The sequence below is a fragment of the Mustela nigripes genome, chromosome 2 (assembly GCF_022355385.1).
Source record: "Mustela nigripes isolate SB6536 chromosome 2, MUSNIG.SB6536, whole genome shotgun sequence".
NCBI lineage: Eukaryota > Metazoa > Chordata > Mammalia > Carnivora > Mustelidae > Mustela > Mustela nigripes.
The window spans coordinates 16,770,046-16,790,938 of record NC_081558.1 but is presented as its reverse complement, the minus strand read 5'-3'; the positions used below and the strand labels follow the sequence as shown (position 1 = coordinate 16,790,938).

Sequence of the window (20,893 nt, the reverse complement as noted above, 5' to 3'; positions counted from 1 at the left end):
TCAAGTTGGAGGAGGAACGGGAGGAGCCTTTGGGGGCAGGGGCGGGGTGGGGCGGGGTTACGTGCTCCGGCTCGGGAGGGGACGCTGTAGCGCTTAGAGGAAGGGGTCTGAGACCCCAAGTTCGCCACCTTTCAGGATCACGCAGAGAAGCTGAGATGCTGGGAAGGCCTGGGATGCCTGGAGCAGAGGGCTTTAAAGGATGGTCAGGAGGAAGCTAATGTGACTCTTGGGGCCCTTGGAGATATTATCTGGGCGAAGTGGCAGTCCCTGCTCACCCACTTACCGGTTGTGTATCCTGGGCAGGACGACTTCCTGCTGTCTGGGCCTCAGTTTCCTCATCTGTAAATCGGGGACTTGACCAGCTGATTCAAAGGGCGCTTTTAACTTTACTGTTTTAGTGCTGCAGAGTGTGGGTGTCCAGACCCATGCTGAGCTCTGTGGGCTCCCCAGACTCAGCCTGTGGAAATTGAGCCCCTCACAGCCCCCAAACCAGCCCCCACCCCATCTCAGGGATGGTCCCTACCCTTCATGTGAATGGATCTGCAAGCCTAAGGCCTAAGGCCACTGGAATCCAGCTCTAGCCAGCTTCTCTGGCAGTCTACCTTCCTCTAGGCCCAAACCCACCCATCTCCCATACACAGTTGTCTGCTTCCCTAGGAGTCTGTGGCCATATCCTCCTCTGGGCCCCACTACTTTCAAGTTTCTTGCCCAGCTGATTAAGGATGATGCTGTCTGAGGCAGTTTCCTCCAGAGGTGACGCTCCCCAACAGGTACTGTCCTCTCGACTCCCGGCCTGCTCCCCATGCTCACTCCCCTGCCCTTGCCTTTGGAGTTTACTCTGCTGGGATCATGGTTCTCTGCCTGGTGTAAAGAACATCCCTCCCTCTTTTTTTGTGTGTGACCCCATCTCTTCCATTACTTGGGGGGGCTGTGATTTGGGGGCTACCCACTGTGGTGTGTGGATTACTTGGGAACAGGGACAGAGGATCAGGTACGCAGAAAACATCTGTGGTTCTTCAGTGTTACATTTTGATGGTCTCTGTTTTATGTCTCTGTTTCCAAGCCGTTCTACTCTGTTTTATGGCTTTATGACTGATCACCCCTGCCCTGTGGTGATAGGAAAAGAACATTCACAGAGTCACTGGGGCAACTGGGGTAAAACTGGGGACTGATGTAGGGAGTCCTCAGATCTGATACCAGAAAGCTTGAGATTGGGAAACCAACAGTATTTGTAGTGGGGAGGACCGGGGCGGGGGGTTGTGGGTAGGGCTGCAGAGAGGGGTCCAGTGGGCTGTGGGGCCTTTAAGGGTGTTCTTCTAGCTGTAACGCATGTGCCTCACCCCAGAGGTCCCTGCTGGATATTCCAGAACTGTTGGCTGAGGCAGATACCCTAAGGCACCTCCTGGCCCCTGGTTAAAGTGCCACCATGGGGATTGGGTGTCACACATTAACTGGTAGCACCCCAGTGCCTGGCAGAGGCAGCCAGCCCTTTTTGTCAGGCAAGCCCCAGGGCCCCAAGGGTCAGTTTCTGGTCAGTTTCAGGGACATTTGAAAAGGTCTGATTGGAGGGAGCGAGTCCCCTATGGGGACACCCATCTCTAATGGGGACCTAGGAGGAAGAGCCAAGATCCCTGGAGCTCAGAGCTGGAGAAGGATCTGGGCTCTGGCCCAGTGGCCCTAAACTGGACTCTGCTGCTGTGAGTAGGGGTCTGGCCAAGCTATACAGACCCTAGAGCTGGGGTGGGCCCCAGACTCAAAAAGGAAAGACAGAGGCTCAGCTCTCAGCCCTGCAGCCTGGCTTCAGACCCTCAGAAAACCCCTTGTCCCGTTCTGGGGGTTCTCTGGAAAAACTGGCCTGTAAACCCTCAAGAGTTCATCTCCCAACCTTAGCCCCAAAGTCAGCTTGAATCCCCATCTCAATCCTAATCCCATCCTGAGCTCCCCCCACCCATGTGGAGCCTTTATCCCAGTCTGACCTCTAATCCCTGGCTGAACCCTGACCCCAGGCTGAGCCTCCACCAAGCCTTAATCCCAGGCCTCTCTCTGGTTCCAGGCCCCTTTGGAAGCTTTTCAAGGCAAGGGGCTGGTAGAGGAGGGGATGGCCAGGCCATCAGTGAACCAAGGTGCCACTTTTATAGCCATTTCGGCTGCTCATAAACACCCCCCACCCGGATGAGTCACTGGAGGCTCCCACAGCAGCTGGTCGGGCAGCCCCCTCCCCTTGCAGCAGGAAGCCTGGTTTTCTCACCTCTCAGGAAGGCCAAGGGAGGGAAGCTGGGGGCACAGGGGGCCGGGAGGCTCTGTCGGAGGCAGGGAGCACTCCGGGGGCACCTGGAGGTGTGGGCTTCCTGTCACAGACTCCCTCCTACAGTAACGCCAGAACCACAGACATCCCCATGCAGGCATTCCTTGTGGGCCCCACAGCATCACACAGGTAAACACACACACACACACACACACAGGGGTACCATGGCCTTGCCTTGCCCCTCCCGGCTGCCCTCGCATCCCAGGCTTGCCTTGGACCCCACTCACCTAGAGCCCACAAGGTCTTCCAAGCAGGGCCTGGAGACTCAGAGGAGGCTCAGGTTGGCCATGGAGAGGCCATGGATGGTTCTAGCAGCTTCTGGGGCTCAGGCCTAAGCAAGGATGTTGCTGCTAGGGACAGGAAAAGGCCTGAGTGAGAGCTTTTGGTTGAAAAGAATAATTAGTTATTTTTTACCAAGCCCTGCTCCAGCCCAGGACTTTGTCCCAGACCCCTAGTGGGGGAGAAGAGGCAGGTCCAAGTGTTCAGTGCCCTGAGCTGGGCCCTCCCCCACCTCCATGGGTGTGCTTGACAGGTGCCCAGGCCAGCTTGGCTCATCCAGTGGGCGTGTGCCTCAGTGGTCCTCTCCTGGCCTCACCAAGCCTGTCTCCAGCTAATTCTCCTTTATCTCTTCCTGTGTCCTGTCTGCCCCTCCTGGCTTTTCCATGTCTCAGAAACTTCAGGCCCCATGAGGTATAACACAACTACTGTGAGTGATTTCATTCATGTTTGGGACACCTGAAGAAATCAGATGGAGGCTCAGGGTAGCTCATACCCGGATCATAGGCGGAAAAACTGAGACCCGAGAAGGCCTCCCCTCTCAGTCCTGGGTACTAAGCGTTCCCAGGGCGGGGACATGTGGGGACACTCATTCCAGCCAGCCCCTGTCCTAACCCTGCAGCGCCAAGGCCACTCTGTATCTGACTCCTTGCCCACTGGAATGTGGGCCCTTGGCGTGAAGCCAGCCAGTCACACCCAGGCTCAGGGTCCGCATATGCAATTACAGGTCCCGGAGGCAGAGGGCTGTGGCCAGGATGACCTGCCTTCCTCCATGGTTCTGTGGAATGGGCTGCAACAGAACCAGGGTTGGGTCCAGATACCAAGAGTGAGGACGCAGACAGAGGGAAGAGGCCTGCGAGGTCCTGGCACCTCACCCCAGCACCTGGAGACCCTGGCTGGAGGCTGCCCTTCCGCCGGAGCCCAGCCCGAGCCGGTTTGGGTCTGGAAGTCCCAGGCTCAGCCTGATGAGGTGTAATGATTCACGTGGCAGCTGCCGCTCAGCACATTCCAGTCGGAGCCCCCAGTGCCCGGCACGTGAGGTGGCGGGCCCCAAACCAACCCCCAGCAGCCAGGGCACGTTCCTAGGGCGTCCATCCCTTGGGGGCGACCCTTCCCCAGGTCTTCCAGGCTCCTGGGGAGGGGAACATACTTTACAGTTTCTAAAGTACTTTCTAGTACATTCCCAGGCTGGAGAGGGAGGTAGAGAGCCTGTCCATCTCTGGCCTCCAGGTGGGGAATATGAGGCTAAGGGAGTAGACTGGGCTGGCTGGGGAGGTTGGGGTACAGGGGAGTGGGGGCCTGGAGTGAGGCTATGACAAACAAGCATTTACGGGGTTCCTGCCCCCTCCCATGCTGGGCTGCTCCCATGTGTGCAACTCCAAGGGGGGGCCCTGAGCAGATAGGCCATTCTGTGACCAGTGCCAGTGGGGGGACTAGATTTCAGCTTGACAAGTCAGTGGGCAATAATGCCCAAGGGGAAGGGGCTCCTCTGCTCTCTCTCCAGCTTGTTACTTGCTGATCCTCCACTCTCGAAGCCTCTCCCTCCTCTGAGCCCCCACATGCTCCCTTGGGAGCCCTCACTGGCTGGGGGAAGTGGGAGGCTGGGGACTATTCTGCTCTGACCTGTGGGGTCCCCTTCCTGCTCATGGCCTTGGTTTCCTGATCTGCCATTACCAGATGGGCAGTTCAAGGTTTGCAGGGACTCCGACAAGGGTCCAGGTCCTTGGGGCTTGGAGGCAGACATGTGACCCTGAAAACCTGAAGTCCTCTCTGGACCCCGACCCTGCGAGCTGCCGACGCGGGCCAGGCTGTGTTCCTGCAGTGAGCCCCAGCCCAGGGCTCTGAGGGGCGAGTCTGGCCCTCAGCTCCGGGGACAGGAAGTTGTATTTTGGTCCTGGGTCCTGGGGAAGGAGACAGGGGGAGAATGGCAGCTCAGACCCAGTCATGTTTACTCGGGCCCGGCCCCCTCTGAGCTCAACAGGCCCATTCATTGGGAGCCCCATAAACCCTTCGGGGCTCCCTGAGGTTCAGAGCGCCTGGACGCCAGATCTGGCTGCTGCCCCCAGACCTGATGGGGAGGGGGGTGAGGTGGAGATGGTCTCAGTTGTGCCTCAGTTTCCTGACCTCTCCATTGACGGAGTCATGGTTGTGGCCTGTGAACACGACAGAGCAGTTGAGAAAATCGAGGGGGGCTTCATGGCTGTGTCCCATCACACCAGGCTTCTGAGGGAAGCTCCTCAAATCCCATGGCCTTCAAGGCAAGCCCGAGACCCCACACCTGGCCCTTGGGTGAGTGTGGATGTGCATCTTGCTGCGGTGGATGGAGTCCCTTGTTCTCTCCAGCATACGTGCCATCTTCAGGCTTCCCACTCTGCTTAACCAGAGGGGTGTCAGGTATCTGGAAGGGAGGCAGCGGTGGCTTTTGCTCAGTGGGAAGAACCATGGCTTGGGGGGCTGAGTGCTCCCCAGCTCCCTGATGACCTTGGAATGGTCCCTTCTTCACTCCAGGCTTACCAGCCCCCCCCCCCATCCCACCTATGTTGGCTGGGGTTGGTGTGGACATGCTCCCAAACTCTCCTGAGCCCTATGGTTCCCATGCTGAGCAGCTGAGTGGGGAGCTGGTGGTGGGGAGGGGCGGGTAGGAGCAAACCCTCCCAGCCCAGATGCCTCTCAACAGCGTCCCCGCTCGCCTGGGCAACCTGACCGACCTCTCGGGACCCTGGTCCGGGAGCGAGAACGGAGTCTCCTTTCCCAGACGCCTTCCGGGTGGGGTGTGACTTCCCGCTCTCGTGGTTGTAAAATCCCCTGAAGCCTGGTGGGTCCCTGGGGGGGGGGGTGTCTGTGCCTCGGAATACCCCCTCCCAGGCGTGTTTGACACGTGTTTCCGCCTCTCCCAGCATGGGCTCCCCGCTGCTGCTATTTATAACTTTTAAGAGCTCCTGCCGACTGCAAAGTTTTCTTAAACTCAAAATATCACCGAGGTCCTGGGCACGCGTTCCAGAGGCCGGCTGGGCCCTGCGGTTTGAAGGGACAGGGGGCCAGGAAGGAAGAAGCAGAGGGAAGCTCAGACACTGGGGTCTGGCTGGCGGCTATGGTGGGGAGACCTAGGGCCGGGGACCCCTAGGTCGTGATGCTGGGCCCTGCGCGGATTAGAGGGATGGTCTACGTGGGTGGTCCTTGGTCAGGCTGGGCCATCTGAGGACGGCTGGTCCATCTCTCTGGGCCTCAGTTTCCTTCCATGCCGCAGAGGACACCAGCCCGGTGAAGCAATGAGCTGGCAATGATGCTTGGGACATCTCGGGCTGGGACCAGGACTGTGTCTGTCCAGCTCTCCAGCGCCCGGCACAGAGCCTGGCCCAGAGGCGCCGTGGACGTTGGCTGAACTGGCCAGAAACGGGAAGCACTTGGGGAAGTTTATAAAACTGTGTGTGGGAGAGCGATGTCCAGAGAGGGGCAATGGCGTGCCAGAGGTCACCAAGCTCATTCAGACCACGTACCCAGGTTTTCCCAACACCTAGGGGCCGGTTGGCCATGAAAGAGGCTGAAGGGCCCCAACTGGGGACCCGTGGGTTTCCACCTTGGAGGAGGTTCCAGATGACAGGAGAGTGGCTGTGCATAAATCGGAGACCTTCCCAGAGCTGGAGGGGCCCTGGCAGCTGGTTGGGACCAGGGAGGGCTGCCCAAAGTCACATAGTACGGATGTAGCCCCTGACTGGCTTGGGCCGCCTCTCCGTGTCTGGGGCTCCTCGGCAGCCTCAGAAGTCCATGAAAAGCTCAAACCCCAGCCCCAGAGTCAAGCTGCAGGTGACTGGAGCCCAGATCTCCAAGGGGAGACTGAAGCCTGGGAGGCAGCGGGTGAGGGGTGGTTGCTGTGGGGAAGGTGCACCCTAGTCCTCCAGCGCAGGCCAACCACGCTGCCCCTGTGGCTGCTGTCCTCATGGGGGTGATGGGGGTGGGGAGAATGGTACGTCCTTTCTCTGAACCTCAAGGTCAGGCACTCGGAGCCGGAGGTGGCCAGGGCTCTTGTCAGCCGCAATCAATGATTTCTCTCCGCGCGGTCGCTGACCCCAGACTACTGCAGCTGTTAGAGGGCCGGAGGACTCGGCTAGGGCAGGAGTGTGCAGATGGGGTGGACTGCGCTTATGGCCCCCCAAGCCAGGGGTCCAGAACTCCCGAAGGCAGGGGTGGGGCTTGCTGTCAGGCCAGGCTCCTGGGGCTAAAGAAAGCCCCCAGCTCTTCCTTGCTTCTCTGCAGCCTTGGATGGGCCCTGTGTCCCGCAGAATTTCCCCTGATTGTTCCCTTGTTGACCTGGCTCTGAGCTCCAAGCTCCAGCAGTCAGACCCCAGCCTTCTGCAAGGCCCTGAGACCTGGGCTGGGGGCAAAGGTTGGTGCGAGCAGGGGATGGAGGAGACTCAGGCCCAAGTCCTTCTGACTGTGCTGGGGGGACTGCGTGCCTTCCAAGCTGACCCAAGACCCCACCCCATTGGGCAAGTGGGTGCCCCGAGGTCTCTGGAGGGGAAGGGGCTCCAGGAGTCAGTGATGAGATGGGAGGGGTGATAGATAACCCCAGGCCCAGCACGTCATGATCTGCTATCGATGGTGATGCTTTGAGGTCCTCTAACGTTCCGACCATCTCTCTAAAGTGGCTTCCCCATTAGCACTGGCTTGGAGACCTCAGGCGGCTCCCTGCAGCCGAGGGGCTCCAGTCCAGCGCTGCAGAGAGCCGGGGGCCTGGCGTTGCCCCTCTCCACGTGCTCCGGCCCCTGTGCTAGAGCGTCTCGGGGCCGGTTTGAGGGGTCACTCCGCATTTTGGGGCATCTGTGAGTCTCCCATTCTGCTGTGTTCCACCTCTTCACCCCCAGCCCTCAAGGCCACCCTGATGAAGACTTGCCTGTCCCTCAGCCACCCCTCTTCCCTTTGCCTCCACCCCTGCCTGCTCTGGGGTCCCGGATCTGGGAAAGGAATGGGTCGGGAGACTTCCAGAGAGTCCTTTCCCACGAGAGCCGAGCTCTGACCCCCGTGCTTATCTGGCTGGAGTGCGCCAAGAATAACACAGATGCTAAGGCTTGCGAGCACCAAACCTGGGGATGCTGACCTCCCCAGGCCCAGCTGCTGTGCTCTGGCCTCTATTTTCCCTCTGTGAACGGGGGGGGGGGGGGGAGGATGGCCCTCCAGGGGGCCAGGGAGGAGGCAGGGAAATGGTCCCAAACACCTGCGCACATACATTCACACTCACACTCATGTGTACTCACGTAAGCTCCCGGCCCTCCCCCGGCGGGCCTGCTGTGGTTCCCTGATTTCTCTGGTCTCTACTCCCTCCCACGGCTCCTAATTCCCACCCTGGGCTCTTTCCGTACCAGTGAGTGACCTCGGAGTTGTGATGTGCTAGGTGTGTGTGTATTCACGCAAAGGCATGTGAATGTGTGTACCTATGCGTGCAAAGGGCACATGTGTGCAAGTGTGTGGATGTGTGTGCGCAGGCATGCATACGTGTGTATAAACATCTGTGCAAAGGCGTCTATATTGCATGAGGATTTATGTTTAAAGGTGTGGGCATGGGCCTGTGGTCGCTCTCGGTGCAAGCACCCACGGGCCGGGCATGTGTGCGTGTGCGCGTACACACACATCACCGTGATTCCTGTTGGCCCCAGCGTTGGTGAGAAGAGACCAGATGGTGAGGGGCGTGTCCAGGCCCCAGTGCGTATCTCCAGACAGACACAGATACATAGCAGGACCAGGTTAGCCTGACTCCGGCATTTTTGAGCATGCGTGTGTGTGTGTGTGTGTGTGTGTGTGTGCTGTTTTAGACGAGGTAGGCGGGTAGATACATAAATATCCACACAGGCAGGTAGTGGAATTGACCCTGACTATTCCTGGCTGGGGGCTTGGGCCATTTTTAATGCATTCCACACCCTGGGCCACAGAGGGTGCTTGTGTGGCCACTGGAGGCAAGGACACAGCTGGTGCTGGGTGGAGCGGGGTGGGGACAGCCCCGGGTCTCATGGGGCCACCACAGTAAGGGGACAGGGAGGGAGGCCCTCCTGGGCACCGTGGCCTCTTCTGCCATCACCACCATCACCACCTTGTCACCTTCCTGCCCTCACCTCCCTCACTGCCATCCCTGTCCCCTACCCCGTCCGCATTCCAGCCGCTGCCCCCTCTCCTGTGGCTGCCTAGGCCCACCTGTCTTCCTGCCTCCGGGTCTGGTGCCCCCTTCTTGTGCACTTTGGGCTGCTGGAGGGCAGGGCTGAATCTGCCTCCTCCTCGGCTCAGAGCTGAGGGTCAGAGCCGGAGGGCCGTGTTGTGCACACACCTTGTCTGGGCTCTGGGAGCCTGTGTCCAGAGGCTCCCGTTGTCTCTGGCTGGTCTCGAGACCCTCCCTCCCTGGTCTCTGAATCTGTCCCCATCTCTGTCTCCGTGTCTCATCTCTGGTCGGTCGTGGTCCCTGTCTCCATTTTGCCGTGGGGGGGGGGGGGGGGGGGGTGGGGGGGGGGTGGCCGGCGGGGGGGGGGGGGAGCCCGTTCCTCCTCCAGCCAGCGGGGACTGTTTGCCTGAGACAGTTGGTCCATCCAGTCAAACAACCGCCCAATTCAGACTCCTCGTCTGACTGACGGGTTTTTTTTTCCCCTGCTAAATTTACTCTCCTTTTTGACTGAATTGGCCATTCAACAGAGGTTGTGTCCACATACCCCTACCCCGCCCCGTGCCAACAGATGAACATTCTCCCAGATAGCCGTGCACCCAGAGCCTGGCGTCCATGCACATGCACACACACACACATGTGCTCACAGCCTCACGGGACACACGTGAGCACATGGGACGGCGCACATCTTCACATAAATTCACACCTCCTGCCACCGTGACAGGGTCCCTCCTCCCTCAGACCTATTCTGGGGAACCCTCGGGGAGATGGGCCTGGGGCCAGAGCCCCCCCGCCCCACAGCCCGGGCCGGCCACGACCCCTCTCCTCCGAGGCCAGCTCGGGTCCCAGCCTCCCTCCTCCACCCTCGGCCGGTCTTGGTGGAGCTTCTGGTCACCTCGGGCCACCGCGGAGCCCCTGCAAGCCTCAGAAGCAGCTCCCAGACCCTGATCCTAAAAGGGGACTCTTTTTTTTTTTCTTCCAAGGACAATAAATATTTGCTCTTTGGGAAACGGCTGGTGGGAGTGTACAGGGTTTGGCCCAGTGGCGGGAATGTCCAAGGTAGTTCAGGGAGGCCGCAGGCCACGCTGGGGAGGGACTGGGCAGCACCTAGGCCCGTTCCCTCGGACCCCTGCCTCGAGCCCCGTTTTCTCCATTCTCTGGTTCAGCACGTTGGCATCCCTCTTCCTGTCCTCCCAACCGAGACTCCTCAACGCCCAAAGTCACCCCTTGAGAGCCTTTCGGCAACTGTCACCCTCGTCCGCCCCCACCCCTTTGCCCCACACTCAGGATGCCTGGCCCAACGTACAGTTGGACTCACTGGACTAAATAAGGGGTCCGGTATTCACGGACGTATTTTCAGTCCTTCTTTAGACCCTGCCACGGAGGACAGGGCCGATGTCCCCCAGGCCAGGCCCCTCAGAACAGAACATGCCCCTCAGATGGGGGCCCTGAAGTCAGGGGCAACGCCCTCCTTCTGTAGAGGACCAAGCCTGGCCGACAGTGTCCCCCATCCACTCCTTCCATGAGGCACTGGTCCCTGGAGCCTTCTGCCTGCCCAGCCCTCCCTCATGCTCAGTTGGGCTCCCAAATATAGCGGCCGTGGCCACAGCCGGCCAGGACACCACAGCCCCAAGCGTCAGTCCTGGGCAGGGATCAGAGGGGCAGGAGCTGATTATAGGTCCCTGGGCCAAACCCAGACCTTGCCTGCCAGCCCGCTGGGTCCTGCCACCCCCACCCCAGAACCACAAGGTTGGAGCATCTGGTCCCCGTCAGCACAGTGGGCAGAGGGAGGGGCCCGAGGGTTGTATTTGGCCTGCCGAGGACAGAGTTGTCTGTGTGTGGTGTGGGGGTGGCGAGGATGGGCTGGGGCTCCGGGACAGCGACTGTCACTGGGCCGGACCTGTGGCCATTGTACAGATAGGGAAACGGAGGCCCAGAGGAGCCAGGACCAGCCGGGGTCCCAAGAGCCGTGGCTTTGGCCACGCCTTCCCATCCTTCAAGGCCTGGAGCTATGCTCCGGGAAGCAGGCCACATCCTGTTGGTGGCATAGCAGCCTTGCTGGGAAGTCCTCCTTGGAGTCAGACTTTTGTCCAAGGATCCAGGACCGTGGGATGGTGCAGAAATTCCTCTCTTCCTGGTCCTCATGGCTGCTTCATGCCACCTCTGGCCAGAGTGGCTGAGCAGCTCCTGCCCGTTCTGGGGCCTCGGTGCCCCCATCTGTGCAGCTGGGCGGGAGCTGAGGGCCCTGCCTGTGGTCCGTGCTTGTGGGCCTCCATCATATGGCGATGGGTTCACATCCGTGTGGGTGCACACGCGTGCCCTGGTAGGTGTGCTGCCGCCCACCGGCCTGCCCGCGCCTGGACAGGGTCTCCAGGACCTGCTGCACAGCAACACTTGACCTACTTCTAAGGCTCTGGGTCTGGCCCAGGCCGCGTTCTCGACTCCTCCGGGAAGTGTGGGCCTGCATCCCAGCCCGGAGGCCTCGGGCCAGGAGGGGCGGTCTGGGGCGGGCCAGGGCAGCCTGTGGAGCCTGCGGCCAGGGGGACAAGAGCCCGACCCTCCTTCCCTGCCTCTGGCTCCCGGGCCCAAAGGATGGCCAGGCCCTAACCATTCCTCCCTCTCCTTGTCCTCCACCACCCCCTCCACGTGGCCACCATATTCTGAGCTCCCCAAATTGGCTCTGACGGGATGAGGGACATTCCTCATGCCCCTCAGAGGAACACTACCAGGAAGAAACTTGCCAAGCACTCACCCCCGCTGTTCGCCAAGGGTTTACCCTCCCCCCTTCCCCGCCCTTGTCTACACAGAGCCATAGACAGTGTTGGCCTGGAACACCAGCAGTCCTGTCCTGGGTCCTGGGTCTTGAGTCCTGGATCTGGACTCTGGGTTTAGGATCCTGGTCCTTGGCCTAGGGTCTTGGGTCTGGAGTCTGGATTTAAAGTCTGGGTTTGGCATCCTGGGTTTTAAAGTCCGGGTCCCCCGAGTGGAGTCAGGTTCCAGGCTTTAATTTGGGGGTTCAGATCCTAAGATTGGAATCTGGAGTCTGGGTTTGGAGTTCTAGGTTCCAGGTCTGGAGTCTGGGTTCTGGGCTGGGATCCTGGGTTCTGGGATTTGGGTTTGGATCTAAAGCCTGGTTTTTATCCCTTTTACGCCCCCTGCTGGCTGGTCTTCACGGTCAAGTCGCTGTGGAACGGCGTGGGGGGTCACCCTGGCCTTTTCAGGCTAGTGAGAAGAACCTCACCCAGGGGGTGGGAGTGGCAGGCAGGGTCGGCCTGGGTTGAGATGGCAGCCGCTGCTGGCTGTGCTGCCGTCCCGGGGTGCCCCTTGCAGTGACCCAGACTCTAGCCAGTCTGCCAGCAACCCTCCACCCCATCTCCCCTGACCCCTCACCATGGATAGAATTTGGCAATGGGTCCCATTCCCCCTGTAAGAAGCGGGTAAATTGAGATGTTTGGGACATTTGCTCATCCCACATTTATTGAGCGCCTACTGTGTACCAGGCTCTGCTGGAGTCTCTGGGGATATGTAGCTGTGGAACAACAAAAACCCCTCCATTCCTCCAGGCCAACTGGCACTCATGGGATGGAGGGCAGCCACCTAAGTAACAAGATAAGAAACATTTTGTTTCAGGGTGCACAGGGCTGAGCAGTCAGGGTGGGAGACAAGACAGAGGGAGCGAGCCAGGGTAGTCTGAGGAGGCTTCTCAGAGGAGGTGACGTATCACTGAGACCAGGGGGTGCCCAGGAGCAATCAAGCCATGGCCAGGGTCCCAGCCCAAGGTAAGACGGGGAGGAAAGAGCCTATGCAAAGGTATCAGGGCTGGAAATAACCTAGAAGGAGGCCAGTGTGGCCAAGTGTCTTCTGCCTCTATCCCTGGCCCCTCAGAAATCAGGGCCCCCATCTTCCCTGGTGTTCTCCTTGGCCGGGGAGTGAGGGGGCTCTGGAATGTGGGACTTGTGAGTCTGCATCAGACTAGGTCACACCACTCAGATGCTGGAGCTGGAGGAACAAAAGGGATAGTAGCACCCAGACCCCTGCCACTGCCCCCAGGCTCTCCGGTCCCCTCAGGCCTTGCTTTTCCATCTTGCCTGCTGCTGGCTGTCATTCCCAAGGGGCACAGAGCTTAGCCTGGGACTTGGGGGAGAGAAGAGAGCGGAGCCTTAGGGGGGGGCCTGCCCTTACTGCTCACTGCTTGCCCCTCCCTCTCACAATGCCCCGCCCCCTGCTCACCTGCCTGCCCACCTGTGCACCCCACCCCCACCCCTTGCTTCTGGCCTCAACTGGCAGGAGAGGGGGCTGATTTTTTGGCAGAGCCCCTGGGGGGGCCGGGCATTAGTTCTAGGTGGAGAGTGGTCCTGCAGGGCGAGTTCTGGGGCCCTGCTTCTCCCTGGAGCCAGAGCTCACCCTCTCCATCTGAGCCCTGGGGAGGGAGCAGAGGGTGGCTCTGTGCGGCGTGTCTGGCAGGACCACATCTGCCCCAGGCAGAAGGGATGGCGCTGTGTGGTTCTGACTGGCCATGTGGGCCTGCCCACCCCGTGGCACAGACCTGACGGCTGGGGCTCTGGAGGACCTCACCTGCCCTAGTTCAGGCTGGTGCTGGGTGGCTTCTGGAGCGTGGCAGTTATGTGTGGATGAAAGACATGAGATCGGAAATCTGGGGGACCCTGAGCGTGTCCTTTGCCTCGGGCCTCGGTTTCACCCGTGACAAATGCAAGGGGGTTGGGTAATGTCTTGGCTGTGCCTGTGGGTGGCCGGAGTCCCCATGGGACATCCAGAGTCAGTTATGTCGAGGGCCAGCGGGCCTGGGCAATAGGGCTGCCCAGAGGCCTCTCTCTGTGTGTCCCCCTCTGGCTGTGTTCTCTTGTGGTATTTCTGGCTCGTCTCTGTGGCCCCTCCCCCCGACCCTTTTTTTCTCAATACTCTTGCCAAACATCTGGAAGGAAAGTGAAAAACTTGCCTCCCCCACCCCCCAGCACCGGATGTTGTCAGATTTCCAGATGTGGGGTGTTCTGCCCTCCAGATGAGGGGAGGAATGTCCTGTATTTCAGCCAGGAGGGGGCCGGGTCCCATCCCTCCACTGCTGTCCCCCTCTCCATGAGGATGAGTGACAGGATCCCAGGGACCTGGGCTCAGCTGGAAGAAGGTGGGGGGGCCTCCAGGTAGAACCCCCTCCCCCATAAATCTTGCCTTCAGGCGGGGCCCCAGCTCCTCTCCACACCCAGGAATTCCCCCCGGGGCCTGGGGAGGGGTTGCTTTGCCTCTGAAGTTTCTATCAAAGCCTCCAGGCACTTAAAAATAACAGGGAGCACCTCCTTCCCACCCCCGGCACAGACGCCCAGGAGAGGAAGGGAGCCCAATGTGCTTGCAAGATGTCCTTACTCTCAGAAATCTGTGCCCAGAGGGGCCTTGTGCCACCTCAGCCTTCCCACCTCCCCCACTTTCTCAAACGGTGGCCTGGCCAGGCTGCCCTCTGTCCCTGCCACCTGCCGAGGGCTGGGTATTGGGGTGGGCACCGTGGCAAACCTCGCTCAGCATCTTGAGGTCCCTCAGAGAGGCAGACCCTCCCTCAGTCCCCACCCCACCCCCCAAAGGGTCCCGCAGAGGGAAGCATGAAGCATGGGGCGGTAGGACACAGACAAGGAGCTTGGTGGGGGGGCGCAGGGGGCCTAGAATGTGCTACGGAGAGGAAGGACAAGGGCACACTGCGAAGGGGACAAGGGGTACAGGGGGGTCTGGCGAGGGCCCTCCCCAAGCTGTGTGGGAGGGAAAAGAGGAGATGGGAAGTGGGGTGAAAAGGAGAAACAAGCCACAGGGCCAGCCGGGTGCTGGTGAAGGGGGCGGTGGGGACAGCTCAGCTGCCGGACTGAGCTGGGTGGCTGCAGCCCGGGCTGGCGGGGGTTGGCACCTAGTCCATTGCCACTTGGGGTGTTCCCTGGGGCCCCTCAGGCTGGGGCTGCAGCTGCCTGCGAGCCATGACCAGACACACGCAGATACATATAAACACCCGACACAAACCCACGGAAGCAGCACTCACAGACACATTCACAGACATACACAGACACGTGCGTCCATATAAACACCCAGATGTAGAGCCTCCGAGCCGACGCCCAGAGGGGCACGGGCCGTCCGCACAGACACACAGAGGCAGCACCCAAACACCGCCCCCCACCAAGCGTGAAGACACCTAGACAATACACGGGTACACACAGATGCTCCCGCCAGAGATCAACAGACATGGGCAGACTCTCCCCACCGGCTCCGGGCACCACCCCTGCCCCCCAGACCCAGACACGTGGGAATTCAAGGCACAGCTGGAAGGTTAGACGCAGGAGGTACCCTTAGGTTCAGCCCCCATCACAGCACACGCTTGGTCCAGCCTCCTGGTCCTGCTCAATTCATCACCTGCGAAGGGGTTCGGTGCGTCTGGCTGGGCTGCCTCTGTCTTCCGCTCCCCCTCCCTCTGCCCAACAGGTGATTGTGAGGAATGAAAGCCCTCCCTCTCCCCCACCCATTCCTGAGCCTGAACAATGCCCTCCCAGGCCCCAAAATAGCCCCTGAGCTTCGCCTGTGTCCTTTTATGGCCCTGTCCCTATTGTGCATGGTGGGGGGGGGGGGCTGGGGTCAGGAGGTGTCCAGAGGGGATAAAGGCCAGGCCCCACTCCAGCCTCACCTACCCTACTCTCTGCTTCCTTCTCTCCACATCCCTCTCCATTCTGACAGCTTCCATGGCCCCCAAAAAGCCAGACCCCAAGAAGGACGATGCCAAGGCAGCCCCCGCCCCGGCGCCCGCACCTGCGCCTGCACCGGCACCAGAGCCCGAGCGCCCCAAGGAAGCTGAATTTGATGCATCCAAAATCAAGGTGGGTATGGGAGCTGGGTTTCAGCAGAAAGGTCAGGGCAGCTAAGTGGATCCCGGAGTGGACCTACCCAGTGACAGGTCAGACTCCAGAAAGGGAGCACTGAGCTGAGGTGGGAAACTTCCATGCAGAGGTCAGACGAGCCCCGAGGCTTCAGCTGTCAGGAGCCACTCTAGGGGCTAGAGGAGGCCTGGTGGTCACACAGCAGGCAGGACTCCCCCAGGGCTACTGAAGGGTACGTCTTTGGGTGGTTGTGGAATCTGTCTCTTGCCCTTCTCTAGGGACCTCACATCCTTGGGGAATCCTGGAGCCACCCGGACCCCAACCCCTCCAGCCGGACGGGGATCTGCCTTGTTCCCCTCTGGGTGACGGGGGTGGGGAGCATGGGGATGTGAGGCCCCTGCCCAGGCTGGGGCACACTTACCCCTACCAGGGTGGCCGAGCCCCACAGCGTGTCGGGCCTCAGCTTTTAGGCAGGGGAAATTGAGGTACAGGCTGAGTAGGTCACTCAGGAAACTGGTCTTGGGGCGGTGGCCGGTGAGCACGGAACCCTTCCCCAGTTAGGAAGTCTTTCTCCGAGTCTAAACTTGGAGGAAGAGCCATGACTCCGATGGCATTTGCAGAGCGGCACGCTCCGTGTGTCCTGCCTGCTCCCCGTTCTTGGCTGGCCACCGGTCACTGCTGTCCTGGCTGCTGGCTGAGGGCCCCTGTGGAGCCCTCCCAGCTCCTCACGGCTCCTTGCTGTCCAGCCAGAGCTGCAGCAGAACGATTTTCCGTTTGTGATCCCTTCCTGGGGGGCCAGACTTGTCCCTCAAGACGTGGGTTCCAATCCCAGCTTTGCTCCTGCCTGTTCCCTGCTCCGAGGCTGGGCTTCCTCGGATGCGACATGGGGCAAGAAGCCCTGTCACAGGCTATTGGGAGCTGTTCACGGAATGTGTTCTCTTGAGTTGGCTCCCTGAGCCCTAACCACCCCCAGGGTCAAAGCTTGTGTCCCACAGGTCCCCGACTGGGGGCCAGCTACCCCAGGCCCCCGGTGGCTTGGTCCAGTCTCACGGGATCTGAGGCTGGCACAGACTTCCCTGGGAGAGGCCAGCACAGTGAAGCCCCTCATGGGACCCCCACCCCTTCCCTGTCTGGCTGGCCGGCTTTACCAGGAGGCTTAGGAATGTAATCTCAGCAGGCTTCCTGGTGGTAAGAGAGCTCTCAAGGGGCCCGGGAGTGGCAATGTGTTCTTCACATGGGGTTGAGTCCAGAAGGGACAAGCATGACAAGGGGGTGGGGGAGGATATCCCTCTACACTGAGGTGTGCCCTGGGGGTTGGTGGGGTTCCTAGGGAGCGGCAGTGGGAGGCACGACCGGCATGCCTCCTCCCCCAAGCTCCTTTCCCTCCTGTGACCTTGACCTTGGGGTGAGTGACTGCTGTGATAAAAATAGACTTGGTATCTGGTGAGGAGGGGGAAACCGGGTCCCAGGAGGCCTCCTTACCTCAGGTGGCTCTCGGATGTGGCCTCAGCAGATTCTTAGTCAACACTACCATTGTGTCCCCGGGCTGGGCTGGGCTGGGGGCTGCCCAGGGCTTTTGGGTGGGTGTGTAAGACCATGTGAGTGGTAGTGCCCAGCCTTAAGGTCTCTGCAAGGGGCAGGCAAGTGTAAACACTTGCAGACACACACTGAGTGTGAATGCACACACATACATCTCACACACACACACATACACACATGAGTGCACACACACTCACTCCTGTGGATATGCTCTCATGCCGACAGAAACCCTCCGGTCTGTACCCTCACCCTTGCTCCTCCTGCCACCCCACCCCGCACAACGAGATGGGGTTTCCTGTCTCACTCACACGGACAGCCTTGCCCCCTGAACCCCAGGCCTGCTGGGGGGTGGCTAAGCCAGCCTGGTCAGATCTGCTGGCTTCAACACATCTGTCCAGGACCAGGGGGATCAGGTAAAGCTTACCCTGGGCTGGGGACTCAGGGCACCAGGACAGCCTTCTCACCGTTCCCCAGATGTGGCCCACCAGCCTTCAGGGTCTAGGCACACGCAGACCCACGGCCCTCAGTTCGCACAGGTCGGGAGGGACGAGGAGACAGGAAGGTGCCAAGGGAGATGGCAGGAGGTCGTGGGGGCAGAAGCTGGAATGCTGCCAGGGGGACAGCCTGGTACAGTCAAGAGGTTGAGGCCTGGGCTGTGGCCGTGGAGTATGCAGGTGCAGATCTGGCCCTGCCTCCTGGGCCAGACACTTAGAATCTTTGGGGTCTCCTTTCAGATCGAGTTTACCCCGGAGCAGATTGAAGGTAAGTGAGGGTCTCGAGCCCTGGGGCTGCAGGGTTGGACCTGGGGTCCCTAGTCTGAAGTCTGGCCAGGGCGGGGTGAGTGGAACGGGCTGACTCTGGGTGTGTCCATAGTTCACATCCTCTCCTGGCAGAGTTCAAGGAAGCCTTCATGCTGTTCGACCGCACGCCCAAGTGCGAGATGAAGATCACATACGGGCAGTGTGGGGATGTCCTGCGGGCGCTGGGCCAGAACCCTACCCAGGCTGAGGTGCTCCGTGTCCTGGGGAAACCGAAGCAGGAAGGTGTGTATGCGTTCGTGCTGGGCCCCGGGGACGTGCCGGGGGCGGGCTGACATCTGCGGGGGCGTGGCACAGGTACCGCCCCGCTCTGCGCCCTCCTGACATCTTCCCAGTGTCCGGATGAGGAATGGAGGCAGGTCTCAAGCCATGCTGCCAACGTAACAAGCAGCAAGTCTGTGGGACCTTCCCACCCCATGCTCACCGGCCAGGTCTACTGGTCACAGGAAGCTGATGTTGCAAAGTAGCGTCACGGCCGGTGAGGGTGACCTGGGGACCCCCAACCTCTGTGGCCCCTCCTGGTCTCCACAGCATCTCTCTGGCACTCAGGACCAGCTTCCCTCACACTTCTGCCAGAGAGGGCTGCCTGCTTTGCCCCACGGAGACATGAGACCCAGGCCCCTCCATGCTTCCAAAGTCTCAGGGAAGGTCTCTGATTGGCCCCCCTCCCGAGCAATCCCAGTGGCGGGGAGTGTGGGGTCTCTAAGAAAAACCACAGGATCCAGGATGGTTTCCCCGAAAGCAGAGCAGAGGCACTAGGCAGAGCCCACGGGGGTGCCGCCGCAGCAAACTGTCCCTGTGAACAATAACGGATCGTGTAAAGGATGCACGTCCGTCTCGGTTGACTCCCCGTGATGGGAGCGTGGTTTGTGAATGGTCAGCTGGTGTAGAGTGCTTTGGGACTGTGTGTGGGCAGTAGGTCTGTACCCTGCGGCCCGGGTGGGGAGGGAAGGATGTGCCTGTCCTGCTCCTCAGAGTGACCGTACTGCCCCTCCCCCCAACCCCCGGCCAGAGCTAAACAGCAAGATGATGGACTTTGACACCTTCCTGCCCATGCTCCAGCACATTGCCAAGAGCAAGGACACGGGCACTTACGAGGACTTCGTCGAGGGGCTGCGTGTCTTTGACAAGGAGGGCAACGGCACAGTCATGGGCGCTGAGCTCCGCCACGTGCTGGCCACGCTAGGTGAGGACCGCCTCCTCCTCCTCCCTAGTCCTCCTTCGTGGTGGTGGGGGCATCCTGGGGAAGACCCTTCTGTCACCTGCCGAGCCTGCGTCTGATCTGTGAAACGGACAGAGGGACACGGTCAAGGGGCCTTCATGGCAGGTGACAGATGTGGGGAGTTTAGAAGGCCAGGTAGCAACAAAGGAAGTGTGTTGGTTCAGCTCACGGAACTGAAGGCGGGGAGGGCAGCTCTGGGGTGGGGGTGCAGTGTGGCGCATCCAACAGGACAGGTTCAGTCCTGATGTTCATGGTCTCAAGGTCAGGTTCCAGGGACACAGCAAAGAAGAGGCCCAGTAGGTAAGAGGCCTGCCCCTTGGACATCCTGATGCCCATTATCTGGCTGGCAGGGGCACCCCCTTCTCAAAGGAGCTTTCGTGCAGCAAATGTTTATTGAGCACCTACTACATCTGCTCAAGGCAACTTTTCCTTACAGCAGAGGTGAACTGAACTCTTACTGTGTGTTTGACCCTGGGCTGGTGTCTGGGTTTTTTGTGTGTAACTGGGGGTAGGAGATTACCCCCCATTCCTATGGGGGGGGGGTGAACAGGGCAGTACACAGTGCTCAGAGGCAGGAAAGTGGCAGACTTGTCTGGAGAACAGAGAAGCTGTCTCCTTGTCTCCTCCACCATCATTCCCCAAGGCCCTCAGCTCCCTCCCATGAGCCCTTCCTCTGGCCTCAAAAGGCTTCCCTGAGGAACTGCTTCCAGTGACATGGGGGTCCTGGCCTCCCCTTGATGGAAGGGACCCCCCAGAGTCCCCTGTAAGAAAAGGGACAGTGTGTTCTGGGGACTTGAACACCAAGCTGGCACTGTTGTGGACAGAGCCCAGGCTCAGAGGGCGCACCAAGCCTGCACCCCAAGTCCCCCCCTTTGACTTATCACTGATTCTCCTGGTCTCAGAAATGGGGGTGATGACCAAGGTCTTGTGAGCCGGGATGGCTGGGCCAAGGTGAAGTGTGGGAGGCAGACCCACCGTCCAGAGGGGCTCTGTGGGTCCCCCCGACTTCGCACCCGTCCCGCGGTGCTCACTCAGCCTCCCGCCCCCTGGCCAGGAGAGAGGCTCACTGAAGATGAGGTGGAGAAACTGATGGCGGGGCAGGAAGACTCCAATGGCTGCATCAATTATGAAGGTGGGCTTGGCAGGCTGGGGCGTGGGGCGGCGGGGGGGTGGGGGCGGGGCGCTGGGACCCTAGGCCCCCACTGTGGCCGCCCGGTGCTCAACCCCTGCCACTCGCTCTGCCCTTCTTTGCAGCATTTGTGAAGCACATCATGGCCAGCTGAGCCTCTCGTCCCAGGTGAGACCTCCACTCCTATCCAAGCCTGCTGTCCCCTCTGCCACCTTCTCGGATCTCAGCGCTGTTGTCCCCTCACGCCTCAGCTTCCAGGTCCCCTGTTGCCACCTCCCCATCTTCACCAACTCCTGCTCTCAGCAGACGCCCCGCTGTCTCGCCGCACCCTGTCCCCTGTAACCTGTGACCATCTTTACTGTCACAGTCAAGGAGAACCAGGAACCCATGGGAACCAGGAGCCCATGCTGGGGACAGCTCATCTCCCACACATGGTGCTGACGCCAGCCGCCTGGAGTTGCAGGGAGATGGGAAGTGCCTCAAGACACCTACAGCAGCCCCCTCCACTGGCCCTGCAGACCTCTGGGTGCCTGTCATCTCTCCCTTCCGGCTGTGCATTTCTGTCCTCTCCCCATGGGCCTGAATAAATGGCATCTTTCCTT

General features: G+C 60.3%; 2 protein-coding genes across 9 annotated transcripts in view; one reads left to right on the top strand and one right to left on the bottom strand.

Moving 5' to 3' along the window:
* PTH1R (parathyroid hormone 1 receptor) overlaps positions 1-2,670 on the bottom strand; it is a 24,754-nt gene extending 22,084 nt beyond the window's left edge. Inside the window, exons 1-2 of one of the 3 annotated variants that reach the window (XM_059389572.1) lie at positions 2,533-2,670; positions 284-339 (exon numbers count right to left, since the gene is read on the bottom strand). The gene's annotated coding sequence lies outside the window, so the exon portion shown is untranslated. Of the gene's footprint in view, positions 1-283; positions 357-2,532 lie in introns of those variants that run through there. The other 2 variants (XM_059389576.1, XM_059389573.1) reach the window with 2 other exon arrangements.
* Positions 1-20,893, top strand: part of MYL3 (myosin light chain 3) — a 21,628-nt gene extending 735 nt beyond the window's left edge. For 3 of the 6 annotated variants that reach the window (XM_059389580.1, XM_059389579.1, XM_059389578.1), the window contains exons 2-8: positions 15,444-15,583; positions 17,857-17,884; positions 18,016-18,165; positions 18,953-19,126; positions 20,217-20,294; positions 20,417-20,459; positions 20,659-20,893. In XM_059389580.1, coding sequence (XP_059245563.1) covers positions 15,449-15,583; positions 17,857-17,884; positions 18,016-18,165; positions 18,953-19,126; positions 20,217-20,294; positions 20,417-20,445 — 594 coding nt within the window. In that variant the 5' untranslated portion in view covers positions 15,444-15,448 and the 3' untranslated portion in view covers positions 20,446-20,459; positions 20,659-20,893. Of the gene's footprint in view, positions 1-657; positions 771-1,243; positions 1,698-15,443; positions 15,584-16,902; positions 16,989-17,856; positions 17,885-18,015; positions 18,166-18,952; positions 19,127-20,216; positions 20,295-20,416; positions 20,460-20,658 lie in introns of those variants that run through there. The other 3 variants (XM_059389582.1, XM_059389581.1, XM_059389583.1) reach the window with 3 other exon arrangements.